Source organism: Pongo pygmaeus, chromosome 11 (assembly GCF_028885625.2).
Source record: "Pongo pygmaeus isolate AG05252 chromosome 11, NHGRI_mPonPyg2-v2.0_pri, whole genome shotgun sequence".
NCBI classification, from domain to species: domain Eukaryota; kingdom Metazoa; phylum Chordata; class Mammalia; order Primates; family Hominidae; genus Pongo; species Pongo pygmaeus.
In genome coordinates this window covers 75,605,855-75,631,904 of record NC_072384.2, presented here as the reverse complement: position 1 = coordinate 75,631,904, position 26,050 = coordinate 75,605,855, and the positions used below count along the sequence as shown (strand labels likewise).

Genomic DNA, 26,050 nt, shown 5'->3' with positions numbered 1-26,050 from the left:
TCTAATATGTATATTCAGTCTCTTTGTTATTAAATGGTAATATCTGATTGAGTTTGAATTTCTTTCACAATTTGAAAAGATTTTTTTAAAATAGTAGAACAATTGTTTTAAACCTTCATTTGTAATCCAATATACCTGAGGAATATTACCTAGTAATATGAGTAATAATTGCTCTATATGGCAGTGTCTTATGATTTTCTAGTAGATGACCATGCTCCCCGAGGGGCACTGGGCATGGAGTAGTGGGTAATGGCAAGTGGGGCAGGGTTTGTAAAACCAAAAGAATAACTGCTCAAATTATTCTGAATATATTCCATTCACCTCAACTCTCTTCCCCTCGTTTTACTGCTCTATAGTCACTGCTATAAAGCAATTGACCCTTATTTTAGAAATATTTTATAATACAGCACTGTATAGGAGGCGTATCATGACTAAGAATTTTGAGAGACAATTTAATTAAAAGTGTGTTTATTCAGTCAACAAGCTTTTATGGGTACCAATTGTTTAGACATTGGATTATAATGGTGTATGGTACATAAAAATACAAAACTCTCTGACTATATCTTAGACTGCAAACATTAAGTAATGAGTATGATGAATGTTAGAAAAGAGAAGTGTAAAATGCTATGGGAGCATTTAATAGGGGCATTGCCTCAGTCTGAGTACTACTATAGAAAATGTGTTTGTTTAGTCTTTAGTGCAGGGCATATTTTCAGTTTGAAACTTCTGAAACTTGTAAAATTATAAGTTCGTATGTAGCTACAAGAGCTGAAATTGAGTGCTTTCATAATATTGCAAAATAATTATCTCTGCTACTTTCTTTATTTTCATTTTTTGAAATCTTTTGGAATGCTTTTATCCCAGAAGTAGTGGATTTTATAATTGTGAGCCCCTTTTCCTTGTTTCCCTTATCTTTTTTCATAAGAGGAGAGAAGAGAAAATTACAAAATAAGTATGAGATGTTTAGTTGATTTAAGCACTTTTAAATACTCAAAAATGCACTTTACATCTATTTCCATATAAAGATTGATTTTTTGATCATAAAAGACTTGTATCTAGTTGTCACAGAATGTCTGATAGGGAAATCTACTGTGTTAATTCTAATGGCTATCTAAAAACTATGATCTAGCTATTATAATTCATAACAGTTTTTTGGGGGGCAAATAAATTATATACTAATTGTTCTTTAGAAGCAGGAAAACTTCATTTCTTTAAAAATGTAATTTCTTCAATTCAGTCTTTCTGATATTTTGGGTATGAAGCTTTCTTATCCTTACTGTGTCCCTCTGATTTTTCTGCATCACGTGCATCTAGTATATCTTGGCTTGTTTAGTTTCAGAGCCATTTTTCACTTTGTCTCATTGATATTTGTAACCTCGTTCTCAACTGTTGTAGCTTCTATTTCAGTGAGCTTTTCACTTTTCGAAGCACAGACCGGTTATCCAACAAAGAATAGCATTGTCCTTCTGATCGATGACAATCGAAAAATCATGAAATAAAACAATGTGAAAGTGGGTGTTGTGGTAAAAAGAAAGAAGACTTAACACAGGACATTTTCTTATGTGTGTAATGTGAGTTGTTGCCTTTTGTGTCTAACGTGAGCTTATCCCTGGACTTTTTTCTTTGGAAAACAGTGTCTTAGTCTGTTTAGTGTTGCTATAAAGGAATACCTGAGGCTGGGTAGTTTATAAAGAAACAAGGTTTATTTGGCTCATGGTTCTGCAGACTGTACGAGAAGTATAGCACCACCATCTGCATCTGGTGAGGGCCTCAGGCTGCTTCACTCTTGGCAGAAGGTGACAGGGAGCCACCATATGCAGAGATCACTTGGTGAGAGAGAAAGCAAGAGATAGGGGAGGTGCCAGTTTCTTTTTAACAACCAGCTCTCTCAGGAGCTAATAGAGGGCAAACTCTCACCATGCCCCAGGGAGGACATTCATCTGTTCATGAGCTCCACCCCCATGACCCACACACCTCCCATTAGGCCCCACCTCCAACACTGGGGGACAAGTTTCAACATGAGGTTTGGAGGGTCAAATATCCAAATTATAGCAAACAGTTCTGAGGGCTGGACTCGGATTTACTTAAAGACTAAACAGGCAAAAGGGGCAATAAAGTATGTTGTTTTACTCAACACTGTCTACATTGATTATATAGTTTAGAAATCTACCTGATATCTGTAAAAAGTGCCTGCTGTCTGCACATTCCCAGTTTCCCAAATGCTTTTACTGGAAAGGTCATGGATCAGGACTGAACATATATTGTATAACTATTCCAAAATTATTCTTTATGGTAGAATATCAATACTCTATATAAACATCCTTTGAAATTTTATTATATTTTCACTTCAGAATGTAATATGGAGGAGTTTAATATAATTCCACATACTGTTTTTCGGCCTTTCAGATTCAATAGTATATTTACCTCCCTTGATCTTTTCAACTATTACTGAAACCTAAATCATAATATAAATGCCAAATTTATTTTGTAGGAGTCATTAAGGCTACACACCATAGTGAGGGAAGGTTTGGGTTACGTAAAGTTACAATTTTGTATTTCTGCATTATGTTAGCAAATATACATTACCTTGGGAGTTGGTTCATTTTCTAAGTCAGCAACCATTAAGTTTTGTTTCTATGTTAACTAATGCTACAAGCAATCTTGTAGATTTTTACTTTCGGATACCTTATTTTTACGAATTATAACTTTCTAGACATTTCATTCTCTGTAATTTTAGAGACTGATCATCATCATAAGATATTGAAGAGTTAGCCATAATTTTCTTATTTGTTTTTGCCTCTCAAAATGGGGTTGTTGGGGAAGAAATTTAAGCAAGGGAATTGAGGAAGGTGGTCATATTCCTATTTCTCTTCTTGTATCTCCACTTAAATTGAAAGCCATTTAAGGATAGGGATTTGTTCTTATACAGTTTTCATGCCTCCTCTCTCTCCCCAGAAGTAGCACATGTTAGGTATTTCCTCAATCCAGCTAGGTTGACAAACATAATTTGTAACCTTTTGAAGAAAGTTAAATGTTTGTTTCATGATACACTAGTAAGAATACACGTGTCTTTCAGCCAGGCGTGGTGGCTCACGCCTGTAATCCCAGCACTTTGGGAGGCCGAGGTGGGCGGATCACGAGGTCAGGAGATCGGGACCATCCTGGCTAACACAGTAAAACCCTATGTCTACTAAAAATACAAAAAAATTAGCCCAGCATGGTGGTGGGCTCCTGTGGTCCCAGCTACCTGGGAGACTGAGGCAGGAGAATGGCGTGAACCCAGGAGGCAGAGCTTATAGTGAGCCAAGGTCGCGCCACTGCACTCCAGCCTGGGCGACAGACTCAGAGATAACCTCAAAAGGAATTTTTAGATATGGCTTTTATATATAATAAAGAAGACATTTGTAAGGAAAAATGGTTTTGAGTTGTATGCCCCAAAAAACAAAAGCAAGAAATACTTGATTCTTATTTTTTACACCAAAATAAATCATTGTTACTATTTTGCCTAAACATGAAGGTAATTATTGCTGAAGTCTTTGGTGGTTAAATAAGCTGACAAAGAAGTCAACATAGTTATAAATATTAAGACCTGTATATCAATTCATCTTTAGCTTTTTTTTTTTTTTTTTTTTTGAGACAGAGTCTTACTCTGTTGCCCAGGCTGGAGTGTAATGGCGCAATCTTGCCTCACTGCACTCACTGCATCCTCTGCCTCCCAGGCTCAAGCAATTCTTGCGCCTCAGCTTCCTGAGTAGTGGGGATTATAGGCATTCACCACCATGCCTGTCTAATTTTTGTGTGTGTGTGTGTGTTTTTTTTTTTTTTTTTTTCCAGTAGAGATGGGGTGTCAGCATGTTGACCAGGCTGGTCTCAAACTCTTGGCCTCAAGTGATCTGCCCGTCTCAGCCTCACAAAGTGTTGGTATTACAGGCATGAGCCACCACGCTCAGCTCATCGTTAGATTTATATATTGCTAAATCTCATCTAAAAAGATTTTGATAAATTGGATAGGGCTTATGATATGGTGGTTTGAAAAAGAACACTTAAGTTTGGCAGAAAGGGCGAAAGAGGTAACAAAATAATGTTGCATATATGAAGATTGGTGAAAAACCACCAGGTTTATAGAATGTTAATTCTTTACCCAAAGTAAGGAAGGTTTAGTTATATTGATTGAATTGAGATATTCTGCTATATTTCAACTTTTAGCATTTTTAGTTTGAGTACAGTAAAACACTGAATATTGAAGTTTTAAAATGTTTACGCTGTCCTCTGTATGATTCTATTATATTGAAGTTCCAAGTATTTCCTGCTAGGACACATATTTTTTTAGTTCAAGTCATTAGATATTATTGAACAAAAATTCATGCTGTAGTAATATTCCAAGTAGCATTAATTTCATTCAGAAAAGAACAACAAATGCTTTGATGAATGTGAGTCAAAGAAATTTTTTATTTCTCAACTGATATATTGTATATATGAATGTAGTGATTTTCTTTTTTTTTTTTTTAATTATACTTTAAGTTTTAGGGTACATGTGCACAACGTGCAGGTTTGTTACATATGTTTACATGTGCCATGTTGGTGTGCTGCACCCATTAACTCGTCATTTAACATTAGATATATCTCCTAATGCTATCCCTCCCCCCTCCCCCTACCCCACAACAGGCCCTGGTATGTGATGTTTCCCTTCTTGTGTCCATGTGTTCTCATTGTTCAATTCCCACCTATGAGTGAGAACACATGGTGTTTGGTGTTTTGTCCTTGCGATAGTTTGCTGAGAATGATGGTTTCCAGCTTCATCCATGTCCCTACAAAGGACATGAACTCATCATTTTTAATGGCTGCATAGTATTCCATGGTGTATATGTGCCACATTTTCTTAATCCAGTCTATCACTGTTGGACATTTGGGTTGGTTCCAAGTCTTTGCTATTGTGAATAGTGCCACAATAAACATATGTGTGCATCTGTCTTTATAGCAGCATGATTTATAATCCTTTCGGTATATACCCAGTAATGGGATGGCTGGGTCAAATGGTATTTCTAGTGATTTTCTATACTAATTTTATATTCAACTACAATAATAGTCTTATTGTTTGTAATAATTTTTTTGGTTGATTCTTTGAGAGCTTCCAAGTATGCAATCATATAATCTGTAAATAGCAATAATTTTACCACCTCCTTTTGTTTTTTTCGTTTGTTATTTTTTTTCTCGTTTGATATTTTTGATTTTTTTTTCTCTTGGCTAATTATGTTAGCTAATACCTTCAGGACAATGTTAAGTTGTAGAGAAAATAGTGGACATACTTGATGTGTTTTTTTGGGAATTCTTCTAATGTTTCACCATTGGGCATTATTCTGACTTTTGGATTGAGACAGATATATTTGATCATGTTAAGGAATTTTCTACCTATTCTTACTGTATTTAGTTTTTTTTTTTTTTTTTTAAATCAAGAAAGGTTGTTGAATGTTGTTAAATACAGTTCATTATCTATGGAGATACCATATGATTTTTCATCTTCTCTTGATACAAAGGGATAATATTAAATATTGAATCATTCTTGAATTCCAGGAAAAATTTCTGCTTTCAGTCTTGTGATCATTTTATAAAAACATCAAAAACTTTTCTTTATTTTCATTCTTTATTTGTTGAAACAATAACACTGTATATGTTTTTGAAACTATGACATTTTCTGACCACTGCTTTAGTTTTATGCCATGGGTCTTGATATATAGTGATTTATTTTGGTTATTTTCAAGATATGATGATTTTTTTGGAGGGAGTTATAATCTGTGAGTTATTTATGGATGGCAAATATATATTTATATTTTTATTTATTGTCTTAGTTAAAATTTCTAGTTTTATTGTATTGCTCTCAGAGAATGTTAAATATTTCTGATTTAAATTTATTGAGTTTTTTTGGTGGAATGTTATTTGGTCAGTTTTTTAAGTGTTTCATGAACATTTGAAGATGTATTTTCTTTTTTCAGTTACACAGAGTTGAATATTAGCAATGAGAACTACCTTATGCTATATTGATCTTTTATATCCTAATAACAGTGTATTTCTACTTTTCCCTGTATTTCTTTTAGTTTTGCTTTATGAATGTTGATGCTTTGCTCTTTACATGGGTATTTCTGTTATATCTTCGTTATAAACACATCCTTTAAAAAGAATTTTTAATTTTGAAAAAATTATAGATTAACAGTAAGTTGCAGAAAAAATGTACAGGCAGGTTGCAGGTACCCTCACCTGGCTCACCCCAATGGTAACATCTATACGGTAGTTTTTCCTTCATCCACAGTTTTGCCGTCTGCAGTTTCAGTTAACTGTGGTCAATTGCAGTCTGAAAATATTAGTTTTTCAAGAGAGACTACATTCATATAACTTTTATTGCAGTATAGTTATACTTGTTCTATTTAGTTATTTTTGTTAATCTCTTACTGTGCCTAATTTATAAATTAAATCCCTATACCTACATGGTATGTATTTATAGGAAAAAACTTAGTATATGTTGGATTTGGTACTGTTCATGGTTTCAGGCATCCACTGGGGGTCATGGATCCTATCACTGAGATTAAGGGAGAACTACTGTAGTAAATTTCTAGTTAGCCTGGAACACAGGAAGATATGCCTTTATACCAACACGACCTATAAATAACTGACACAAAGTAAATGTACCACAAAGTAAAAGGTTTTAATTAATTATAAAAACCAAAAGCAAAAAAAATTGTTTCAAAACAGACCAACTTCTTTCATATCAACAAATATTAAGCCAGGAAATTGACATTGTTTCAATCCACAGAGCCTATTCAGAGTTCATCAGTTTTATATGAATTCCTTTGAGTGGGTTTTATATTTCTATGCAATTTTATCGCCTGTAGTTTTGTATAACCACCGCACAATTCAGATCCAGAACTGTTCCATCACCACAAGGCTCCTTTTTGCTACTCCTTTATAGCCATACACATCTTTCTCCACTTTCCCCATTCCTAACCCCTGCCATCCATTAATCTGTTTTCTGTCTCCAGAAATTTATTTCAAGAATGTTATAAAATGGAATCACATAGTATGTAACCTTTTGAAATTGGCATTTTTCACTCAGTATATTGAGATCCATCCAAGTTGTTCAATGTGTCAATAGTTCCTTTCTTTCTCTGAGTAGTATTCCGTGGTATTAATGTAGCATAGTTTAACTATTCACCTGCTGAAGAACATTTGCATTGTTTCTAGTTCTTGCTATTACCAATAAGGCTGCAATGAATATTTTGTACAGGTTTTTATGTGAACATAAGTCATTTCTCTGGGGTGTATGCCCAACAGTGCAAATGCTGGAGTATATGGTAAGTACATGTTAGTTTTATAAGAAATTGCTAGGCTTTTTTTCAGAGTAGCTATACCATTTTACATTTCCACTAGGTAGGTGTGAGTGATCCAGTTTCTCTACATTCTTGCCAGCATTTGGTGTTAATCACTATTTTCTGTTTTGACTGTTCTGATAGGTATGTAGTAATATCTCATTGTGGTTTTAATTTTTATTTCCCTAATGGCTGAGGATGTTTCATGTGGTTATTTGCCATTAATATATATCTTTTTTTAGCAAAATGTTTATTCATGACTTTTGTCCAATTTTCTAATTGGATTATTCATTTTTTTAACTGTTGAATTTTGAGAGTTCTTTATATATTATAGATAAAAGTTCTGGCCAGGTGCAGTGGTTCACGCCTGTAATCCCAGCACTTTGGGAGGCTGAGGCAGGCGGATCATGAAGTCAGGAGTTCAAGACCAGCCTGACCAACATGTGAAACCTCATCTGTATGAAAAATACAAAAATTAGCCAGGCATGGTGATGCGTGCCTGTAATCCCAGCTACTAGGGAGGCTGAGGCAGGAGAATCGCATGAACCCAGGAGGCGGAGGTTTCAGTGAGTCAAGATCGCGCCCCACTGCACTCTAGTCTGGGCGACAGAGCTAGACTCCGTCTCAGAAAAAAAAAAAAAGTTCTTTGTTGGATATATATGGTTTACAGCTTTATTTTTTCCACCTAGTCTTTAGATTGTCTTGTCTTTTCATTCTCCCAACAGGGTCTTTTGCAGAGCAAAAGTTTTTAATTTTGATTAGGTTCAAGTTATCAGTTTTTCCCTTTATTAATTGTGTTTTTCTTGTCAATTCTGAGACCACTTTACCTTGCTACAGGTTATGAAGGTTTTCTCTTATGTTTTTTTCTATACCTTAATTTTTTTTTTTTTAACATATAAGTTCATAATCCATTTTGAGTTAATCAAGGTTCAGGTCAAGGTGGTTTAATTTTTGTTTTTTGTTTTTGCCTGTGGATGTGCTCAGTCAACGTTTTTTGGAAAGGAATTACATTTTTTTTTTTTTAACTTTATAATGTGACCTTCTTTTAGTTGAAAGGTTTTTTTAAAAAAGTTTAACCATTGGAGTTTTAAGATCACAACCCTTGTTTTGTTTGCATTTGCCTGCTATACCTTTGTCTATGGTTTTATTTTCAACCTTAAAAGATACTTAGTTTTAGATGCATCCATTTACATTATAGAGTTGGGTTTTGTCTGGTGTTACAGTGTGAAGGTCTTTTTCTTTTACCTTAGTGAGTTTAGCCCACTTAATATTTGTTGATATGAAAGAAGTTGGTCTGTTTTGAAACAATTTTTTTGATTTTGGTTTTTATAATTAAAACCTTTTACTTTGTGGTACATTTACTTTGGGTCAGTTATTTATAGGTCGTGTTGGGATAAAGGCATATCTTCCTGTGTTCCAGGCTAACTAGAATTTTCCTTATGATTCAGGATTTTGTGTGTGAATTTGTTTAGCTGTTATTTTTTCCCAGCCAATGGGGCTAGGCAATTATTTCTTTCACAATACAAAACTTCCCCCCAACCCCCTTGCCATAGGAATAGAATACTCTGTAAATAGTGTACTTCTGAATAATTTCTTTTTAATTTCTGCCTTCTCTCTTTTTTTATTGGAACCAAACTGAGGAGTGTCTGCCTGTAGCTGTGCATCTTGTTCTCATTGTTACAAACATGGGTTTTAATTTAAGTTCTACACTTGGAAAAGTTTACCTTGTTACCTCTTTGTGAAATACGCAGTTTTCTTGTTTTGCTTCCACTTTTTGGAGCCCCTGTGTAATAATCTCCATTGCTTTTGAGAGTGCCTCCACATATTCTGATGGTTGAGTTTTAGTTATATCTCTGTTTTACCAGAGAAGGAGTTTGCAGTTTTATTTTTGTTCTTCTTGTTTTTTGGATTATTTTTATGAAGAGAAGGGGGAAGTGGATCTTATGCCACTATTCTCTAACTAGAGGTTAGTAATAATATCCTTAATATTGTCAATATCTTCACAAAGTATGTTGCTATATTTTAATACATTATTTTTAATTATTGGGGGAGCAAAACCTTTGTTGGAATGACTAAAACAGAGTCCTGAAGTACTTTAGTTCTTTTTCTTAATTTTATTTAAAAATATAAAAGAGCTAGGCATGATGGTTTGTGCCTGTAATCCCAGTTCTTTGGGAGGCAGAGGCAGGAGGATCACTTGAGGCCAGGAGTTCAAGACCAGTCTGGGCAACATGGTGAGATCCTGTCTCTACAAAAATAACAAAAAATACCAAAGAATTTCATTCAATTTAGCCCTAAAGAATAATAAATTCTGTGTTTTACCTTTTCAAGTCTTGAAGACTTGACATATGGAAATGTCTGTTGTTCGATAGCTTATGTTATCCAGGAGGAATTCCGATAAAAACTAGAGGAATTTATTGTCCACAGAGAGGATTTAGTGAGTTTTATTTTGAAGAGAGTAAATTTCAATTTTTGTAGTATTTACACTGACAATTATATATGCTTTTTAAAAAGTATCTACTCATTTAAGAAAATTTATACATTTCCTACAGAATTCTAGCCACTATCACTGCAATTCAATCTTTTTTCCCCCGTTTTCTTTCTCTGTATGCTTTTTTAAAGTCCTCTCTTCCAGCCTGCTACTATTTCAGTGGGTTTGCACTGGAGAAGTGATATGAGACTTTTTTATTATTGTGGGATCCTTGAAGGTTATGGGCATTATGCTTAACCTATATTCTCTTATCTCCCTTCCCTTGGTAAGGACAAAGCCTGGTGTTTTTCATACTTTTAGGTAATTGTCCAAATGCCAAATAGGAATCTGGTGCTAGTTATTTGGTGTTTTCATGTCACAAAAATAAATCATCACAATATTAAAAAAAAGTGTATTATCTATTCCTGTGTAACAGATTGCCCCAAAACTTAGTAGCTTAAAACAACAAATGTTTATTATGTCTCAGCTCTTGAGGGGCAGGAATGTTAAGAGCTGCTTAGCTGGGTAGTTCTATCTCAGGATCTTTTGTTTTTAGGTAAATTGCAGTTAAGCTGTTGGTAGAGGCCACAGTCATCTCAGGCTTAACTAAATCCATACAATCACTGTAGATAAAGTCACTGCAGATCTTTACTCCTTCTGCCGTTATCCAGTCTCCAGCTCACTGCTAGGCATTTGCAATCCCCCTGACTTTCTTCATTCTGTTCTTGTGTTCCTTTTGCTTTTTCCTTGAGGTCTTTTTCTTTTCATATGGGCTGTTTTTTGGCAAGCCTATGTTTAGTTTCCTTTTTCTTTGTATAATCGAGGAATTTATAAATCATGCCAAAGCTAATTGTCTTGCCACCACCAAAATGGGTTCTGAATTCAAATCCCAATAAGATATCTGGTGTGGTCCTACTCACTTTGGCTGATTTTTCCCTAATCCACTTCTAAATTCACACAGGCAGCTGTTAGCAGGCATCAGTTCTTTGCTGAGTGTTTACCACAGACCTTTCTTGCTCACTGCATGGACCTTTTCATAGACTTCTTTGACTGTTCTCATATCATGACAGCTGTCTTCTCACAGAGCTTGTAATCCAGGAGACAGAAAGACAAGTGAAAGAGGAGGCCCAAAATGGAAGCTGCAGTCCTTTATAACTTAATCTTGAAGTGATACACTATCACTTCTGCCATGCTGTTAGTTGCACAGACCAACACTGGTGAGAGAGGACTACACAATGGTGTGAATACCAAGAGACAGGGATCACTGGTGACTACTTGCAGGTTGACTCCCCAAAATAGCAAATGCTGTATTTCAGAGTGAAGAACTAATTTTCATACTTATATTCTGAATTTATTTCCAGTACAATCGAATTTTTTTTTACAAGAGATACAGTGTATGTTTTAAGATGATGAAGAATGTTTATATGCTTCTTTTTTTTTTTTTTGAGACAGTCTTTCTCTGCCGCCTAGGCTGGAGTGCCGTGGCATGATCTTGGCTCACTGCAACCTCTGCCTCCTGGGTTTAAGTGATTCTCCTGCCTCAGCCTCCCAAGTAGCTGGGACTACAGGCATGTGCCATCACGCCTGGCTAGTTTTTGTATGTTCAGTAGAGATGGGGTTTCACCATGTTGGCCAGGCTGGTCTCAAACTCCTGACCTCAGGAGATCCACCTGCCTTGGCCTCCCAAAGTGCTGGGATTACAGGCGTGAGCCACCGTGCCCAGCCTTATGTACTTATTTCTGCCAGGTTCTATGGAGAAGTGGTATTTTCCTATGTTTACATTGAATTTAGGAGATGACCCTGACAAGTTTGTGATGAGGATTATTCATTTAGTTTCTTTTAATTCTTTCAATTCATTTGATGTCTTACTAATGCAAGGCCTAAAGAATTATCCTTATAAAATCTTTGGAAGGAGATATTTAGCTAATTTTACTTATCAGGTATTTATTTGAAGGTAAGGTTTTTGTTTATTTTTCCCTCAGGCTTAATCTCTTAGAGTAGAGACTGTCCCTCCATTGTTAAATAATAGGGAAGGAGTGGCAACTTACATTTGTATAATGCTCTTACATTTGTAAAAACATTTTTCCTTAATGTGTGGGAATAGACAAATTAAGTTTTTGGAAGTGATGCTTACTTAGTAAGGGATTCTAATATTCTCAATCTTTTGGGGGGTGCATAGATTCCTTTCAGACTGATGAAAGCAATGGTCTTTCCAGAGAAATGCACTTATGCACACAAAGGTAATTTTGCAATTTAAGGGGATCATGAGAAGGTCTGTGGACTTTAGGTTGAGAACTCCTCCTTTGAAAGCACAGGTTCTAATCTTCTCTGGCAGAAATAAATGCTTTTTCGTTTTCTGTATATAAAGGGAAATAATGTACCTAACTCTAATTGGAAATATATGTTTTCATTTTACATGGCTTCTAATTCACTTTTTCTAATGATGTTTTTTGTTTCTGAATTTTGCTTCCCCTTTAGCATCTGGAGCATAAGAACAGTAATTATTTTCTTCTTTTCCAAGAGAACAGAAAGAAATAGTAAGTTTAATTCCAATTTTTAATAAATATTTTTTAAAATACCTATCTTAGAGTGTGCTGGTAAGACAGGTTGTAAAATATGATTTTGGAATGATAATGTGGTAAGTATTGAAGAGTTGTTTATTATAAAGCATGAGAAAGGTTATAAATGATCAAGATGGTTCTGTTTTTAATTTGTGTTATTTCCATCTTGTTCATTTAGATTTTTTTTTACACAAAACAAACTTTTTTTTTTTTGAGACAGAGTCAGGGGGATAGGAAGAACCTGTCGCCCAGGCAGGAGTGCAGTGGCATGATCTCGGCTCACTGCAACCTCCGCCTCCCAGGTCAAGTGATTCTCGTGCCTCAGCCTCCAGATAGCTGGGATTATAGGTGCGTGCCACCACTTCCAGCTAATTTTTTGTATTTTTATAGAGACAGGGTTTTGCCATGTTTCCCAGGCTGGTCTCGAACTCCTGAGCTCAGGCAATCGCCTGCCTCTGCCTCCCAAAGTGCTAGGATTACAGGCGTGAGCAATGGTGCCCGACCAAAACAAACATTTTTAAATAAAGAGAATTTATATTTGTTAAATTAATCTTTATGGAAAACTTGGTTTGTTACAGAGTCTTGTTTCATTTTTACCTCAACCCATTTTTTTCACCCCATATATTATTTTGAAGTATATCCCAAATGTATCTCTCCATTTTTATACCTAGAAAATAATTCTTAATATCATAAAATATTAAATATAAAAATATTAACTTTTCAGTTATAAGTATCATTTGCTTTTAAAAAAATTTTGTTTGTTTGACTAAGGATCCAAATAAAGTTTGTACAAATATTAATATATGACTTTCAAATTGCCCTCCTCACTCACAACCTCTCTTCTCTTCTGCTCACATTAGGTCCTATAATCTACCCCAATGACTATTTCCTTGCTGACACTCTTGACCCTTTTGCTCCTCCTTCTCATCCTCCTTATCTGTCAAAGCCTACCCTCTTTAAATACAATTATATGCCTAATCAATGACTGGCAAAACTGTATTCTGATTAAATACATTTACAGGTTTAATCTCATTGAAGCAGCTAAACTTATTAGAGGAAAATGATACAACATGCTTACCTGACCAGACTTATTTTAAATCTGTGATTGCAGATATCAAATATGTACTTAAAACTGCCTTATGGTCCTATTATAGTTCCCCAGTAAATTCACCTTTTTCTCTGTCAGCGTGATGTTTTTTACTGTATTTCTCCTCAAATCACTAATACCTGCCTCCTACCAAAAACCAACAATCAAATCTAACCAAACTAAAACCAACCAACCAACCAAATAAAAAAAATCAAAAGTCACAAAGAAACCCTACAAAATCTACCTGGTCACTCTTAACCTATAGTCTTACTTTATACAGAAAATAGATGTAAACAGATGAGAGCTGCCTATACCACCAAGTGAAGTTGTCCTTCAGTATCTGTGAGGGATTGGTCCCAATACCCCCAAGAATAAAAGTGATGTAGAATTTGGATGTAACCTACACGTCGTCCTGCATACTTTAAATCATTTGTAGATTACTTGTAATCTGTAATACAATGTAAATGCTATATAAATAGTTGCTATATTTTATTAATTTTAAATTTGTATTTTTTATTGTTGTATTGTTATTTTTAATTTTTTTCTGAATATTTTTGATCCATGGTTGATTTAATTCCATGAGTGCTGAACTAATCCATATGGTGGGCTGAATGTATGTAAAGTTAGCTCCACCTGTACTCCGTAAGGTCTCAACCTTCATGATATTTTGTAAGACTGGACTTGATCTCATCTATGGCTGACCGTCATTTATGCTCTGGATTCTAAATACTCCGGCCATCTCTAGAGCTTTACTCTTACAGTTATCTCCTGTAGTTATCATCTCTTTTGCATCATTTTCTATTTTATTATTCCTATTGGCATATAATTCTGCCTCAGTATGTCTATTTGGGGGAAAAAACCTCTCCTGACCCTACATTTCCTTTAAGCTACCACCAATTTCTCTTTCTTGTTTAAAACAAAAATTTTTTAAAAAAATTGTTTATAGTTATTCTCTCTTCTTTTCCCCCACCTATTCCTTCTCAACATAATTTGTTTAGGTTTTGTTTCCAACAATTTTTACTGCAGTGGCTCATTTCAAGGTCACTCATTATCTATGTCTTGTCAAAGCCAGTAATCAGCTCTCTTTTCTCATACAGCTTGATCTCTTAACAGCATTTGAATTAATTCAGTTATTCACTCTTTTTCTGAAAACTTTTTAAGCTTCTTTGACAACACTTCACTGGTGATTTCTTTTTAGTTTTATTTGCTTTACCTCTTCTACTAGAATTCTGCCTTTGGCTTTCTTTGATAACTTGTTTGGGTCTGTGCTGTCTGATAGAACCTTATATGATGAGAATAATTTGTATCTACTGTTCAATATGGTATCTGCTAGCCATTTGTGACTGTTGAGCACTTGAAATAAGGCTAGTGTAAATGAAGAACTGAATTTTAAATAGCTTAAATTTAAATAGCCCCATGTGGCTCCTGGCTATTATTAATACATTAGACAGTACATCTCTAGGTGATTTTATTCACTTCCACAGATTTAAATATTGCCTATTTGTTAATGATTCCCAAATCTGAGTCCTTAGTCCAGACTCTTCCCTTCAGCTATAGACTTGTATACCTAACTGTGTAATTGACATTTCCACTTAGGAGTTTAGTAGGCATCTCATAAGTAACATGGCCAAAAGAGAATTAATATTCCTCCTCCCCTTTATTCCCACTCCCTCATATCTGCTTTTCCCTTTGTTTTCTCCGTCTCAGTAAATGTTTACCCTATATGACTAATAGTTAAAACTTGTATTAGTTAGGGTTCTCCAGGAACTATTATAGGAAATATTATAAGGAATTGGCTCATGCAATTATGGAGACTGAGAAGACTCCAAGATCTGCAGTTAGCAAGCTGGAGACCCAGGAGGGCTAATGGTTTAGTTCCAATCTAAGTCTGAAGGCCTGAGAACCAAGAAAGCCAGTAAGTGTAAGTTCTAGTCTGAAAGCTAGCAGGTTCAAGACCCAGAAAGAGCTGATGTTTCAGTTTGAGTCTGAAGGCAGGAAAGGATAGATGTCCTAGCTCCAGGGAGTCAGGCATGGTGTGTTCTCACTCACTGGAGGGAGGAGCAAATTTTTTGTTCTATTCAGGCCTTCAGCTGATTGGCTGAGGGACACTTCATTAGGGAGAGCAATCTGCTTTACTCAGTGTACTGATTGAAGTGCTAATCTCACAGACACCTCACAAAACAACCTCACAAAACGATATAATCTCACAAACAACCTCACAGACACCCAGAAAAAATAATCTCACAAAACAACCTCACAGACACCCAGAATAATGTTTGACCAATTATCTGGATACCTTGTGTGACCTAATCAAGTTGACACATACAATTAACCATCACAAGACCAAAAGCCTGGGAGCTATTTTTGATTCTTCTTTCATATTCATTCACGTTACCAGCAAGTAATATAATCTTTACCTCCAAAATTATCTTGAATCTGACCAGTTCTCACTTCCTTTACTACTACAGTTCTAATTCATTATCATCTCTTGCTTGCACAATTGCTTGTTCACTAGTCTGTTTTTAAGGTATAAATCAGATCTTGTGTGTCTTTTGCTTAAAATTGTCTAATAGCTTCCCATTGCAACCAGAATGAAATCTGAATTCATATCCTCACTTTCTAGCTTGTTCCTATTTCTTCAACCTCATCTTTCACTCTCCTTTGTTCACTTCTGCTCCAGCCACACTGGCCATCTTTTTGTACTACAAACAAGTTCCCTGAACCTTACAGTTTCTTTTTTTTTTTTTTTTTTTTTTTTTTGAGATGGAGTCTCACTCTGTTGCCCAGGCTGGAGTGCAGTGGCACGATCTCAGGTCATTGCAACCTCCGTCTACTGGATTAAAGCAATTCTCCTGCCTCAGTCTCCCAAGTAGCTGGGATTACAGGCACCCGCCACCACGCCCAGCTAATTTTTTTGTATTTTTAGTAGAGACAGGGTTTCACCATTTTGGCTGAGCTGGTCTTGAACTCCTGGCCTCAAGTGATCCACCTGCCTCAGCCTCCCAAAGTGCTGGGATTACAGGCATGAGCCACTGCGCCCAGCTGAACCTTACAGTTTCTTAATTTATAAAATGGGAACAGAAAGAATGAGTAAGACCTAGTATTTGATAGCACAATAGGGTGACTGTAGTCAATAATAACTGTACATTTTAAAATAAAGAGTATAATTGGATTGTTTACAATTCAATGGATAAATGCTTGAGGGGAAGGATACCACATTCTTCATGATGTGCTTATTTCACATTGTATGCCTATGTCGAAACATCTCATGCATCCCATAAATATATAGGGCCACTATGTACCCACAAAAAAATAAAATGAAAACAGGAATATTTGTTTTGGTAGGACTGTTAAAAGTAGTAAATGTTACTATATATGAAAGCATATAAAAATTGCAAAGTGTTATACAAATGTGAGCTGATGGCACTGATTCTTCTTTTCCAATTCTTATTTTATTTTTCTTGCTTAAATGGGTTAGGACTCAGTACAGTATTCACTTGAAGTGGGAATAGCAGGTATCCTTGTCTAGTTCCTGATTTTAATGGAAAAACTTTTAATATTTTACCATTAAGTATGATGTTTGCTGTAGTTTTAAAAAATGTTAATGCTTTTTATCAGAGTAAGGAAATTTAAGCTTCTGATACTGTTTTTGGTGATATTTAGTAATATAGCAGATGGTGGAAGAATAGGAAGAAGTTGAAAGCAAATATGCTTTCTGACTTCAAGAAATAGCAAGATAGTAAAAAAATATAAGAAACCTTTTTCAAGAGTTCTTTGGAACACTTCTTTAAGGAAATCAAATGTATGAATATTTTTAACTTATGTAATAAATAGGCAGATCTGGACGTGGTTATGAAAGGGATTTTTTTTGCTTTAAAATACATTTCAGAGGTTCCTTTTGTTTTTAATTGTACTAATTCATTTGAATAGGTAGTACATGTATGTTTAAAATCGACTTTGTAAAAGATTGTCTTGCAGTCACATAGTATTTTTTTAAGCCTGAAGCTATTGGTCCAGTCCTTGTTTTTTATTCTCGATGATTTTTAGTTGTTTTGTTTTACAAGTTGGACCCTGTATAAATTAAAGCAGGGATTGTTGGCTGCAGCCTGGAAGCCAAGTCCTGCCCACTGCTTTGTACAGCTCATGATTGGCTTTTATATTTTTAAATTATTGCAATATTATAATGAATAATATTTTGACATGTAAAATTTATATGAAATTCAAATTTCAGTTTTTATTGGAACACAGTCATGCTGTCTGTAGCTGCATTCATCCTACAATAGCAGAATTGAGTAGCTGTGACAGACTGTGTGGTGCTCTCATCACTTCAGGCACTTGTAGGACTAATCATTTCATCATTTCACACTGTTGTACGACTGATGCAGTTATAACTTTACAGCATTTTTTAAGTGCCATGTGTATTGCTGTACTGTGACAATTTTATTTTATTTTTATTACCCATGCATACCCATCATGTAAAAACCAGAAAAGAAAAGTGGACTTTGAGTGTTGCACTTTTAGTACATAATGGAATGTGGACTATTTTATTATCAAAATGCAAAGCATTGTATTTTTTATGCAATGACGTTATAGCTGTGCTAAAAGTGTACAATATGTATTTGACATTACCATACTAACTACTCATCATCATATTCCCAACTCACAGAAGGCAATGGTCATAAAAATTAGAAAATTTAAAATGGAATATATTATTGCAGAATTGCTCCATAAAACTAAAAGGGAAAATGGGGCTTCAGCCAAAGAAAGTTTCTGAGTGGCTTGTTTGTGAAGAAAGGAAAGCCATTTACCAATGATGAGTTAATTAAATTGTGTTTGATTGCTGCAGCAGAAGAAATGTATTCAGGGAAAATACACTTAAGACTAGTAATATTTCAGCAAGAACAGTTGCCTGAAGAATTGAGAAAATTCAGAAAAACAAACATGAGTAGTCAATTAAAGAACAAGGCAAATGATTTCAAGTGATCTTTCTTGGCTGTTGTTGAGTTGACAGATGCTATCAATACTGCTCAATTGTAGTTTGAGTTGTCCATGCTGAGCTTGAAGTGACTGAAGAATTAGTCTCTATAAAAAGTCTTTGCAGAACAACTTTAGGTGAGAATATTTTCAATGAAGTTTAGAAAACAGCAATTTACTACAGCCTGAAGTGGAATCTGCTAAGATGTACTGTAACTACTGGTGGTAAAAATATGTAACAGAAAAAGACTTAGTTGTACAAATTGTACAAAACTTTTGAAACTGTAAGGTGTTTACATTCTATGGTTATTCATTGTATTATTCAACAACAGGTACTTTGCAGAACATACTTGAATTTGTCATTGTGTAGGGCCAAAGGGAACTTCATTGCTCTCATGGACTTCACCATTGTCAGTTATATGAATTTTAATCATGAATAGAAGCTATCTTGACTTGTCTGACAGCAGTTTGATGGCTTAGCAGTGGCAAAGTTTTATTGTCATATTTTGAGCTCAAAACCTAGATTGAAATACTTCCAAGTGAGAAGGACCATCTTCAGCCACTGTGTTTGAATACTGACTGGCTTTGGAAATTAGCTTTTGCTACAGCCTTGATAATGGTTCTTAATTAATCCAACCTAAGATTGCAAGGCAAAACAATGTATATATGCAAAACCTATAATGTGGTAAAGTCATTTAGAAAACAACATTGCAATAACAAGTAATTTTTTAAAAAGTGCTATAAAAATGGAAACAAGAAGCAGGATTGCCATTCCCACACAAATTTGTAGCAGATGCGTTGTCCGAGGTGAAATTATAGTTCCAGTAGAATTTTTCAGACCTCAAGGCAAGTGCAAAGGAAATTTCCATGTTTCTAAATCCATTTCACTGTATAATTGAAGAGCTTCAGTCTTTGATTTGATGTGATTAACTTCCAATGTAATAATACTCTAAAAGGCAAATGCCAAGAGAAGAATCTAATAGAATTTTATAAATGCCTTTCAAACTAGTGAATATGCTCAATTAAAATCATATGCTTGTGGATTGATATCAGTATTTGGCAGTAACTACCTGTGTGAAAAGACATTAAAAAATCAAAATGTAAAATCTCATTACAGATCAGCATTAATGGATTATCATTTGCAATCAGTTTCAATGATAGAAAACACTTAGCTTTGAACCTCAGTTAAGTGAAATGTTATCCACCCCTGAAAGTATTCCATTCTTTTCACTGGTAGACTTATATTACAAAAAATTGAACTCAATTATTATATAGGTTGAACATCCCAAATCTGAAAATTCAAAATCTGAAATGCTCCTAAATCCAAAATTTTTTGAATGCCAACATGATACTCAAAGGAAATGGTCCTTGGAGCATTTTGGATTTTGGATTTTTGGATTTGAGATGCTCAGCTGGGGTGTATTCTGCAGATATTACAAAATTAAAAAGAAATTGAAATCTGAAACACTTCTAGCACCAAGCATTTCAGATAAGAGATACTCAACCCGTATTTGAATTTAGTCTATAAAGTTTGTGGAAATTTTGTATTTCTTTTGTATTTCTTAGGCTGGGCGCAGTGGCTCATGCCTGTAATCTAGCACTTTGGGAGGCCAAGGCAGGTGGATCACCTGAGGTCAGGAGTTCGAGACCATCCTGGCCAACATGGAGAAACCCTGTCTGTACTAAAAATACAAAAATTAGCTTGGTGTGGTGGTACACACCTGTAATTCCAGCTTGGGAGGCTGAGGCATGAGAATTGCTTGAACTCTGGAGGCAGGGGCTGCAGTGAGCCGAGATCATGCCACTGTACTCCAGCCTGGGTGACAGCAATACCCTGTCTCAAAAAACAAAAAAATACAGACTTGATTTTGCTTTTTTGGCCCATAAAGCCCAAAATACTTACTTTTTCCTTTACAGAATAAGTTTGCTAACCCTTGGATTAAAGTACAGATGTTTGGCTTGGTCTTATGTAACAAAAAAATTACTATTCTCTTTGAAGATGTTAGCAGATTTCCTCTGCTTTTAGTAATAAGTTAGCTATCACATTAAAGACTGCTTAATCTATTTGGAAAAAAATTTTTATAGTAAAATCGTCTTTTTATATGTTTGTGTTTCCTTGAATTTTTACATAAATGATGTACTTTGAGTTGGGTATTCAGGTATTTGTTACCTAGAATTTCAGTGAAGAAGTAATAATTTTATTTATAAATTTAATTAATTATTAAGAACAATTATTTACATTTCATTTGATAATATTCAAGCCATAAGTTCTTCTTTCCATATGGAATAGTGTTTCAATCTGTATTAGTTAAATATTTCTAGAGGAAAACTAGAAACTTAAATAAATTGGTAAATTTTTTTAACATTATAACATTTGACATTCATAAAAGATATCCTCTGCGGTGATTCTTTCTGTTCCACCGTGCCAACCTATATAAGCGGGCAAATCTTAGAAATGTTTAATTTTGAAAAGTTATTAGTATTTTTTTCCATGTCCCTTCTCAGATGCAATAAGGTAGATTTTCTAGGTTTTTTAAAAAGTCGTGCTTAATATCTTCAGGCTTGACTAAGTAAAACATGTACTTATTTCCTTATAAACAAAGAGAACATTTTTATTACCAGTGTATAAAAAGAGATTTGATACTAATTTTGTAAATTAATGTGGGTGAGGTGTTGAAAGGAAAAAGAAATAGTAGAAAGTAATGTTTCTGAACACACTAAAAAATATTTGTATATATTTCAATTTAGAAAGGTGCTTTATACTATGTAAAGTCAATTTTTCCCCTAAACAGCCTGTAATATATAATACAGGCAAAAATATGAACTACATGTGGGTGAAGATTGAGATAATTTTTGTCTCTACACATCAGTTAAATTTTGAGAAATCCTAAAATGAGAAAGTTTTCTTGTGTTTGCTACCGTGTGTCATTTGGCATGATTTTTTTCTTATATCTAAATATCTTAATCTTTGATTTAGCTTTGATTTAAATCTTGTTTTCTAGATGAAGCATTGGATGATTTAAAATCCCAGAGGAAAAAAATAGTAAGTTAACTTTTATTTAAAATTAATTTATATTAAACTAATAAGAACTGAATAATTAATGTTTATGTGTTGGAAGTTAATAACTCTCCAAGGAAGAAATATGCTTTTAGGTAGTATTTTAATGATGAAGTGAAATTGTGAATATTTTTGCTAGTTAATAATATGCTTTTAGATAGCATTTTAATGATGAAGTGAAATTGTGAATATTTTTGCTAGTTAATAATGATTGACAGGAAAAAGTAGTTTAGAAGGACTTTTGAGATTCTGAGAATCTATATCAGTTGGAAGCTGAGAAGTAAGTAAATGAGTCATATTGGAGGCCTAAATGAGGCAGAGAGGGTAAAAAGGTGGGTACCAGATTGTTTATTAGAGCTAAATAAAAAAGGACAAAATATCTCCACATGTCAGTTCTCAGGTTTTCTTGACACCAAGAAAGAGAGGGAATCAAGAAAATCGGTTGTAAGAGAGAAATTCAACATGAAAATACTGAAGAAGAGATGGGAGAGAGAGAGATAATTGTTTTCTTCAGAGTTTTCCACTTTCTATCAATAACTCTGATCACATGGATATCTATTGTGGGGCTGGTTGATGCATCCCTTCAGATGTGTTGGAAAGAGGACCAAGAGTAAGACAGAAGGCGCTCTAGATATTGATATATAGTAGTCTGTAATAAGTAATTCAAGTTGGTGTTTGACATAGAGCTACTAATTTTTTAATGATTATTTTTGAAGTGTGAAAATGATAACTGCTGATAGTATTATGTTGTATAGAAATGTATTTAATAAAATTTAATCAGGTGCAAATGATCAATTCAATATATTATAGTCTAGTATGTAACAAGTAATAAGAAACCAATATTGTGAAGGTTAAGACTAGCGTTAAAAATTATTCTGTGAATTGATGATAATAGATACTGGTTTTAAGGGCTTTAAGTACCTGAAAAGTAAGAGAACTTTAATTTTGAAAGGATTCCTTAGCTTTATTTGTTTGCTCCTTATTAGGTGTCCTATGAGGTATTTATCAAAATTGCATTGGCAATTTTGGTGGTCCTAAATTGCCAAACACAGAAATATCTTATTATTATGTTTCTGCTATTCTGCACATTATGAAACAGCCAGAAATTCAAAGTGAGGAAATACTGATGGTGTCAGTGATTTAGAAGTTGTGATATGATTGGTTTGACTTGCTGATGAGATAAAAAGAAGAGCTGGTACTGGTGATCAGAGACAAGTCCTGCTTATACCAAAATGGAGAAATATTAGTTAAAGTAGAAAAGATAAAGAGGAAGACAAAGGAAAGCAGAAAAGAAAAAAGTCCTAAGTGATGAGAAGCAGCCCAATGTCACTGGCATCATATGGCCAGAAAACAGGATCTTGAAGAACATATGATTTGGGAAAATCTCTCAATAGAGTAACAGAGCTGACTTGGAAAATTGTGTGAAAGGATACGTCAAGCTATTTACTACTTTTTAAATAGCCTTTAAAGGAATCGCAACATAAAAGATGTTTCATTTTAAGTCTGACAACAGTTTGAAAAGTTCAGAGTTCAATAGCTCTGCCTGTTTAAATGGTTCATTAGGCCTCAGTATTAATAATTCAATATGGCATTTCTCTTGCAGTTGACTAAAGAAAAATAAGTTGGCTCTAATTCACTTTATTAATTAAACACAATTTGCATTTACTTGATTATTGTTGGTTATAATACTGTTTGCTACTCGAACTAGTTTGTGGTCTTGACTGTTCAAGCCTTTAACAGAGCTGCTTTGAGTAGTTTTACACTTTGGTTTTTTTTTTTTTGAGACGGAATTTTGCTCTTGTTGCCCAGGCAGGAGTGCAGTGGTGCAATCTCGGCTCACTGCGACCTCTGCCTTCCAGGTTCAAGTGATTCTCCTGCCTCAGCCTCCCAAGTAGCTGGGATTACAGGCATGCACCACCACACCTGTCTAATTTTGTATTTTTAGTAGAGACGGGGGCTTCGCTATGTTGGCCAGGCTGGTCACTACTTGATATTTTATTAAAAGTGGTTTCCTTGGGGATGCATCCCTTTAATCTGAATAGATTTGTAATGTAATTTGAAATTTGTAAAATTGTAATTTGTAATGACAGATATGAATTATGAATTGATTAAAAAGTTAAATTAGGACAGAGCATCTTAACAATATTTTAAGAGCTTAATGTAAGTATTATTTATAAAGTTAGGAAGTAATCTTTAGTTATCTAAAAAATTCCCAAGTCTAGATCTGTGTGCATTTTATCACTCACGTATTTTGTGGCCCTTTAACAAAACTTGAGTTTTTAATAATCACTGAGTAATCTGTGCAAGCAGATAATCCCTCTGCATCCGTGAGCATTCCTTCAAAACAGTTCAAAAATCAAGCTCTATCAAAATACATGAGTAAAGGTTACCTCTTTAAATGGCTTCATGAAAATTTTGTGCTTTTTTCAGAATAGTAGTCCTATGTGGTAATTTCTAGCATTCCTTGGGAAATCTGTTTTTCTGAATCCTGAGAAAAATCACTTGAGAAATTGGGAACCTGAGGAAAAGTGTTATAGTTCCCTGAGAATTAAAGCTTAACAATCAACTACAGATGTTACTAGTTCAAAGGAATTCACTAATGTCAGCTGAAGGCAAGAGCAAGAAATTCTGACATGCTGAGTTACAGGTTAATGTTGACATTTCTGGGAACAGTACAGAATCATAGAGAAGTGGTACAATCTAATCAGTTTTGTGGGCATTTATGGCACTCTCTTATTAATGGTGAGTCATTCTTGCAAATAAAAATGTTTATATACCTACTATAATTTATATAAATGTATAAAGTATTTTATACATTTTTATACTTTGTACAAAATCCTGTGCATGATATTCCATGAAATAAGTTTTGGAAGCAAAAGAAGTCCTTAAATTGGCAATTTTAGCTTTTATTCTCTATAGAGTTCTTAACCTTATAGCGGCTTAAAATGTTACATTTTTGTATTACCCAGTAATATTTTCTGGCTTTTCCCAGTGTTTGAATATTCACCTTAGGCTACACAATAACAGAAGAAACGCAAAGAATAAAGATGTGACTATTATTGAGGAATACTCTTATATGAAAGAAAATGATATAACATCTGAATTAGTAAAAACATCATCAATTTCAACAGCAAACCCCAAATCAGGGATACCAGACAGTATTTTCAGCATGATAAAAGGATGAGTTTATATGGTATAACATGCTCCCTAATACTCTGAATTGCAAAGTTAATGCAAAATGAATGAAATGAAAGAAAGTTTTCTCACATCTGGAATACTTTTCATGAGTAAATATTGGTTAGGGAAATTAGTGCTTCGTGTGTTTTAAAATTCTGTTTCAAGAATGATGATTTTAGTATTAAATATTTGTAGAATTGTCTTTCAAAACTTAAAAAGTTTTTTCTCACATTTATTTTGTGCTAGTGTGCCCTTTTAATGTTTTCTATGATGTAATGGCTGTATCAAGTAGAAATAATTTTTACATGTTATAGAAATATACAGTCTCATCACAATGTTGACTCTTAATAGAATCATGTATTTATTATTCTATCTTTTAAAATAAAAAAGCCTCTAAAACCTTTAGTACAACCGTATTACAGAAAAATGATTCATTCTTTAACGATAGCTGATGAGCTCAAAAATAAAAAATTGCAAAAAAATGTTATAATGTTTTAAAGTTTACGAATTTGTTTTGAGCTGCATTCAAAGCTGTCTTGGGCCACATGTGGCTGGTGGCTAAGGGTTGGACAAGCTTGATTTAGAGAATTCTCAAGAATTCTAGTTTCTTGTTCCTGAATCTTGAGGTTAATATGTTGAGTTTTTGGAAATAGTTTGTTTCAGGCCCATTCTGAGTAATTGAGGTGTCACTGAAAATTATGTTAATATTTTAGGCACTGTTGTGGACTCTTTCTCCTACATTATATATTTTTAAATTGCACAGTAGTGCTATGAAGAAAGTATTAAAATATCTATGCAGAGGAGAAACTGAGGCTGACAAACATGCTAACAGTCTTCCTAAGAATGGAAATGTGCATTGAACCCAGATCTTTTCTCACTTTGAAGTTTCAAGTTCATGTTCTTTCCACTGAACAGTGCATTTAAAACATATTATTACTTAAATGTTGTATGGGTGTGTGTTAAATAAGCTATTATATGAAAATATTTTGTTAGAAGTAAATGCAAAAAATGGGAAATAGATTTGTATCTTTTAGTACTTAAAAACTGATTTTATTTAAGATAAATAAAAACATAGTTACACTTGAATACTTGCTGAATAATCTACCAGGAATGCAATCATTCGATAAAGTAGCATTTTGGTTTGGAGTTTTGTGTGTTGTTTTAAAGATCACAGTTTAATCTTTTTAAACCTAGTAGTAGTTTTAGTCTAGAGTTACCTGTCCAAATGAGTATGACTGTTTACATTTACATTATTTAAAATGAAATAAAACTACAGCTGGGCACGGTGGCTCACACCTGTGATCCCAGCACTTTGGGAGGCTGAGGTAGGTGGATCACTTGAGGCCAAGAGTTCGAGACCAGCCT

The 26,050-nt window shown here is 34.3% G+C and overlaps 1 protein-coding gene across 2 annotated transcripts in view; it reads left to right on the top strand.

Annotated features, from left to right (window-relative positions):
- Positions 1-26,050, top strand: part of LNPK (lunapark, ER junction formation factor) — an 80,393-nt gene that overhangs the window by 10,095 nt on the left and 44,248 nt on the right. For both annotated transcript variants that reach the window (XM_054477783.2, XM_054477781.2), the window contains exons 5-6: positions 12,307-12,365; positions 21,453-21,493. In XM_054477783.2, coding sequence (XP_054333758.1) covers positions 12,307-12,365; positions 21,453-21,493 — 100 coding nt within the window. The remainder of the gene's footprint in view (positions 1-12,306; positions 12,366-21,452; positions 21,494-26,050) is intronic.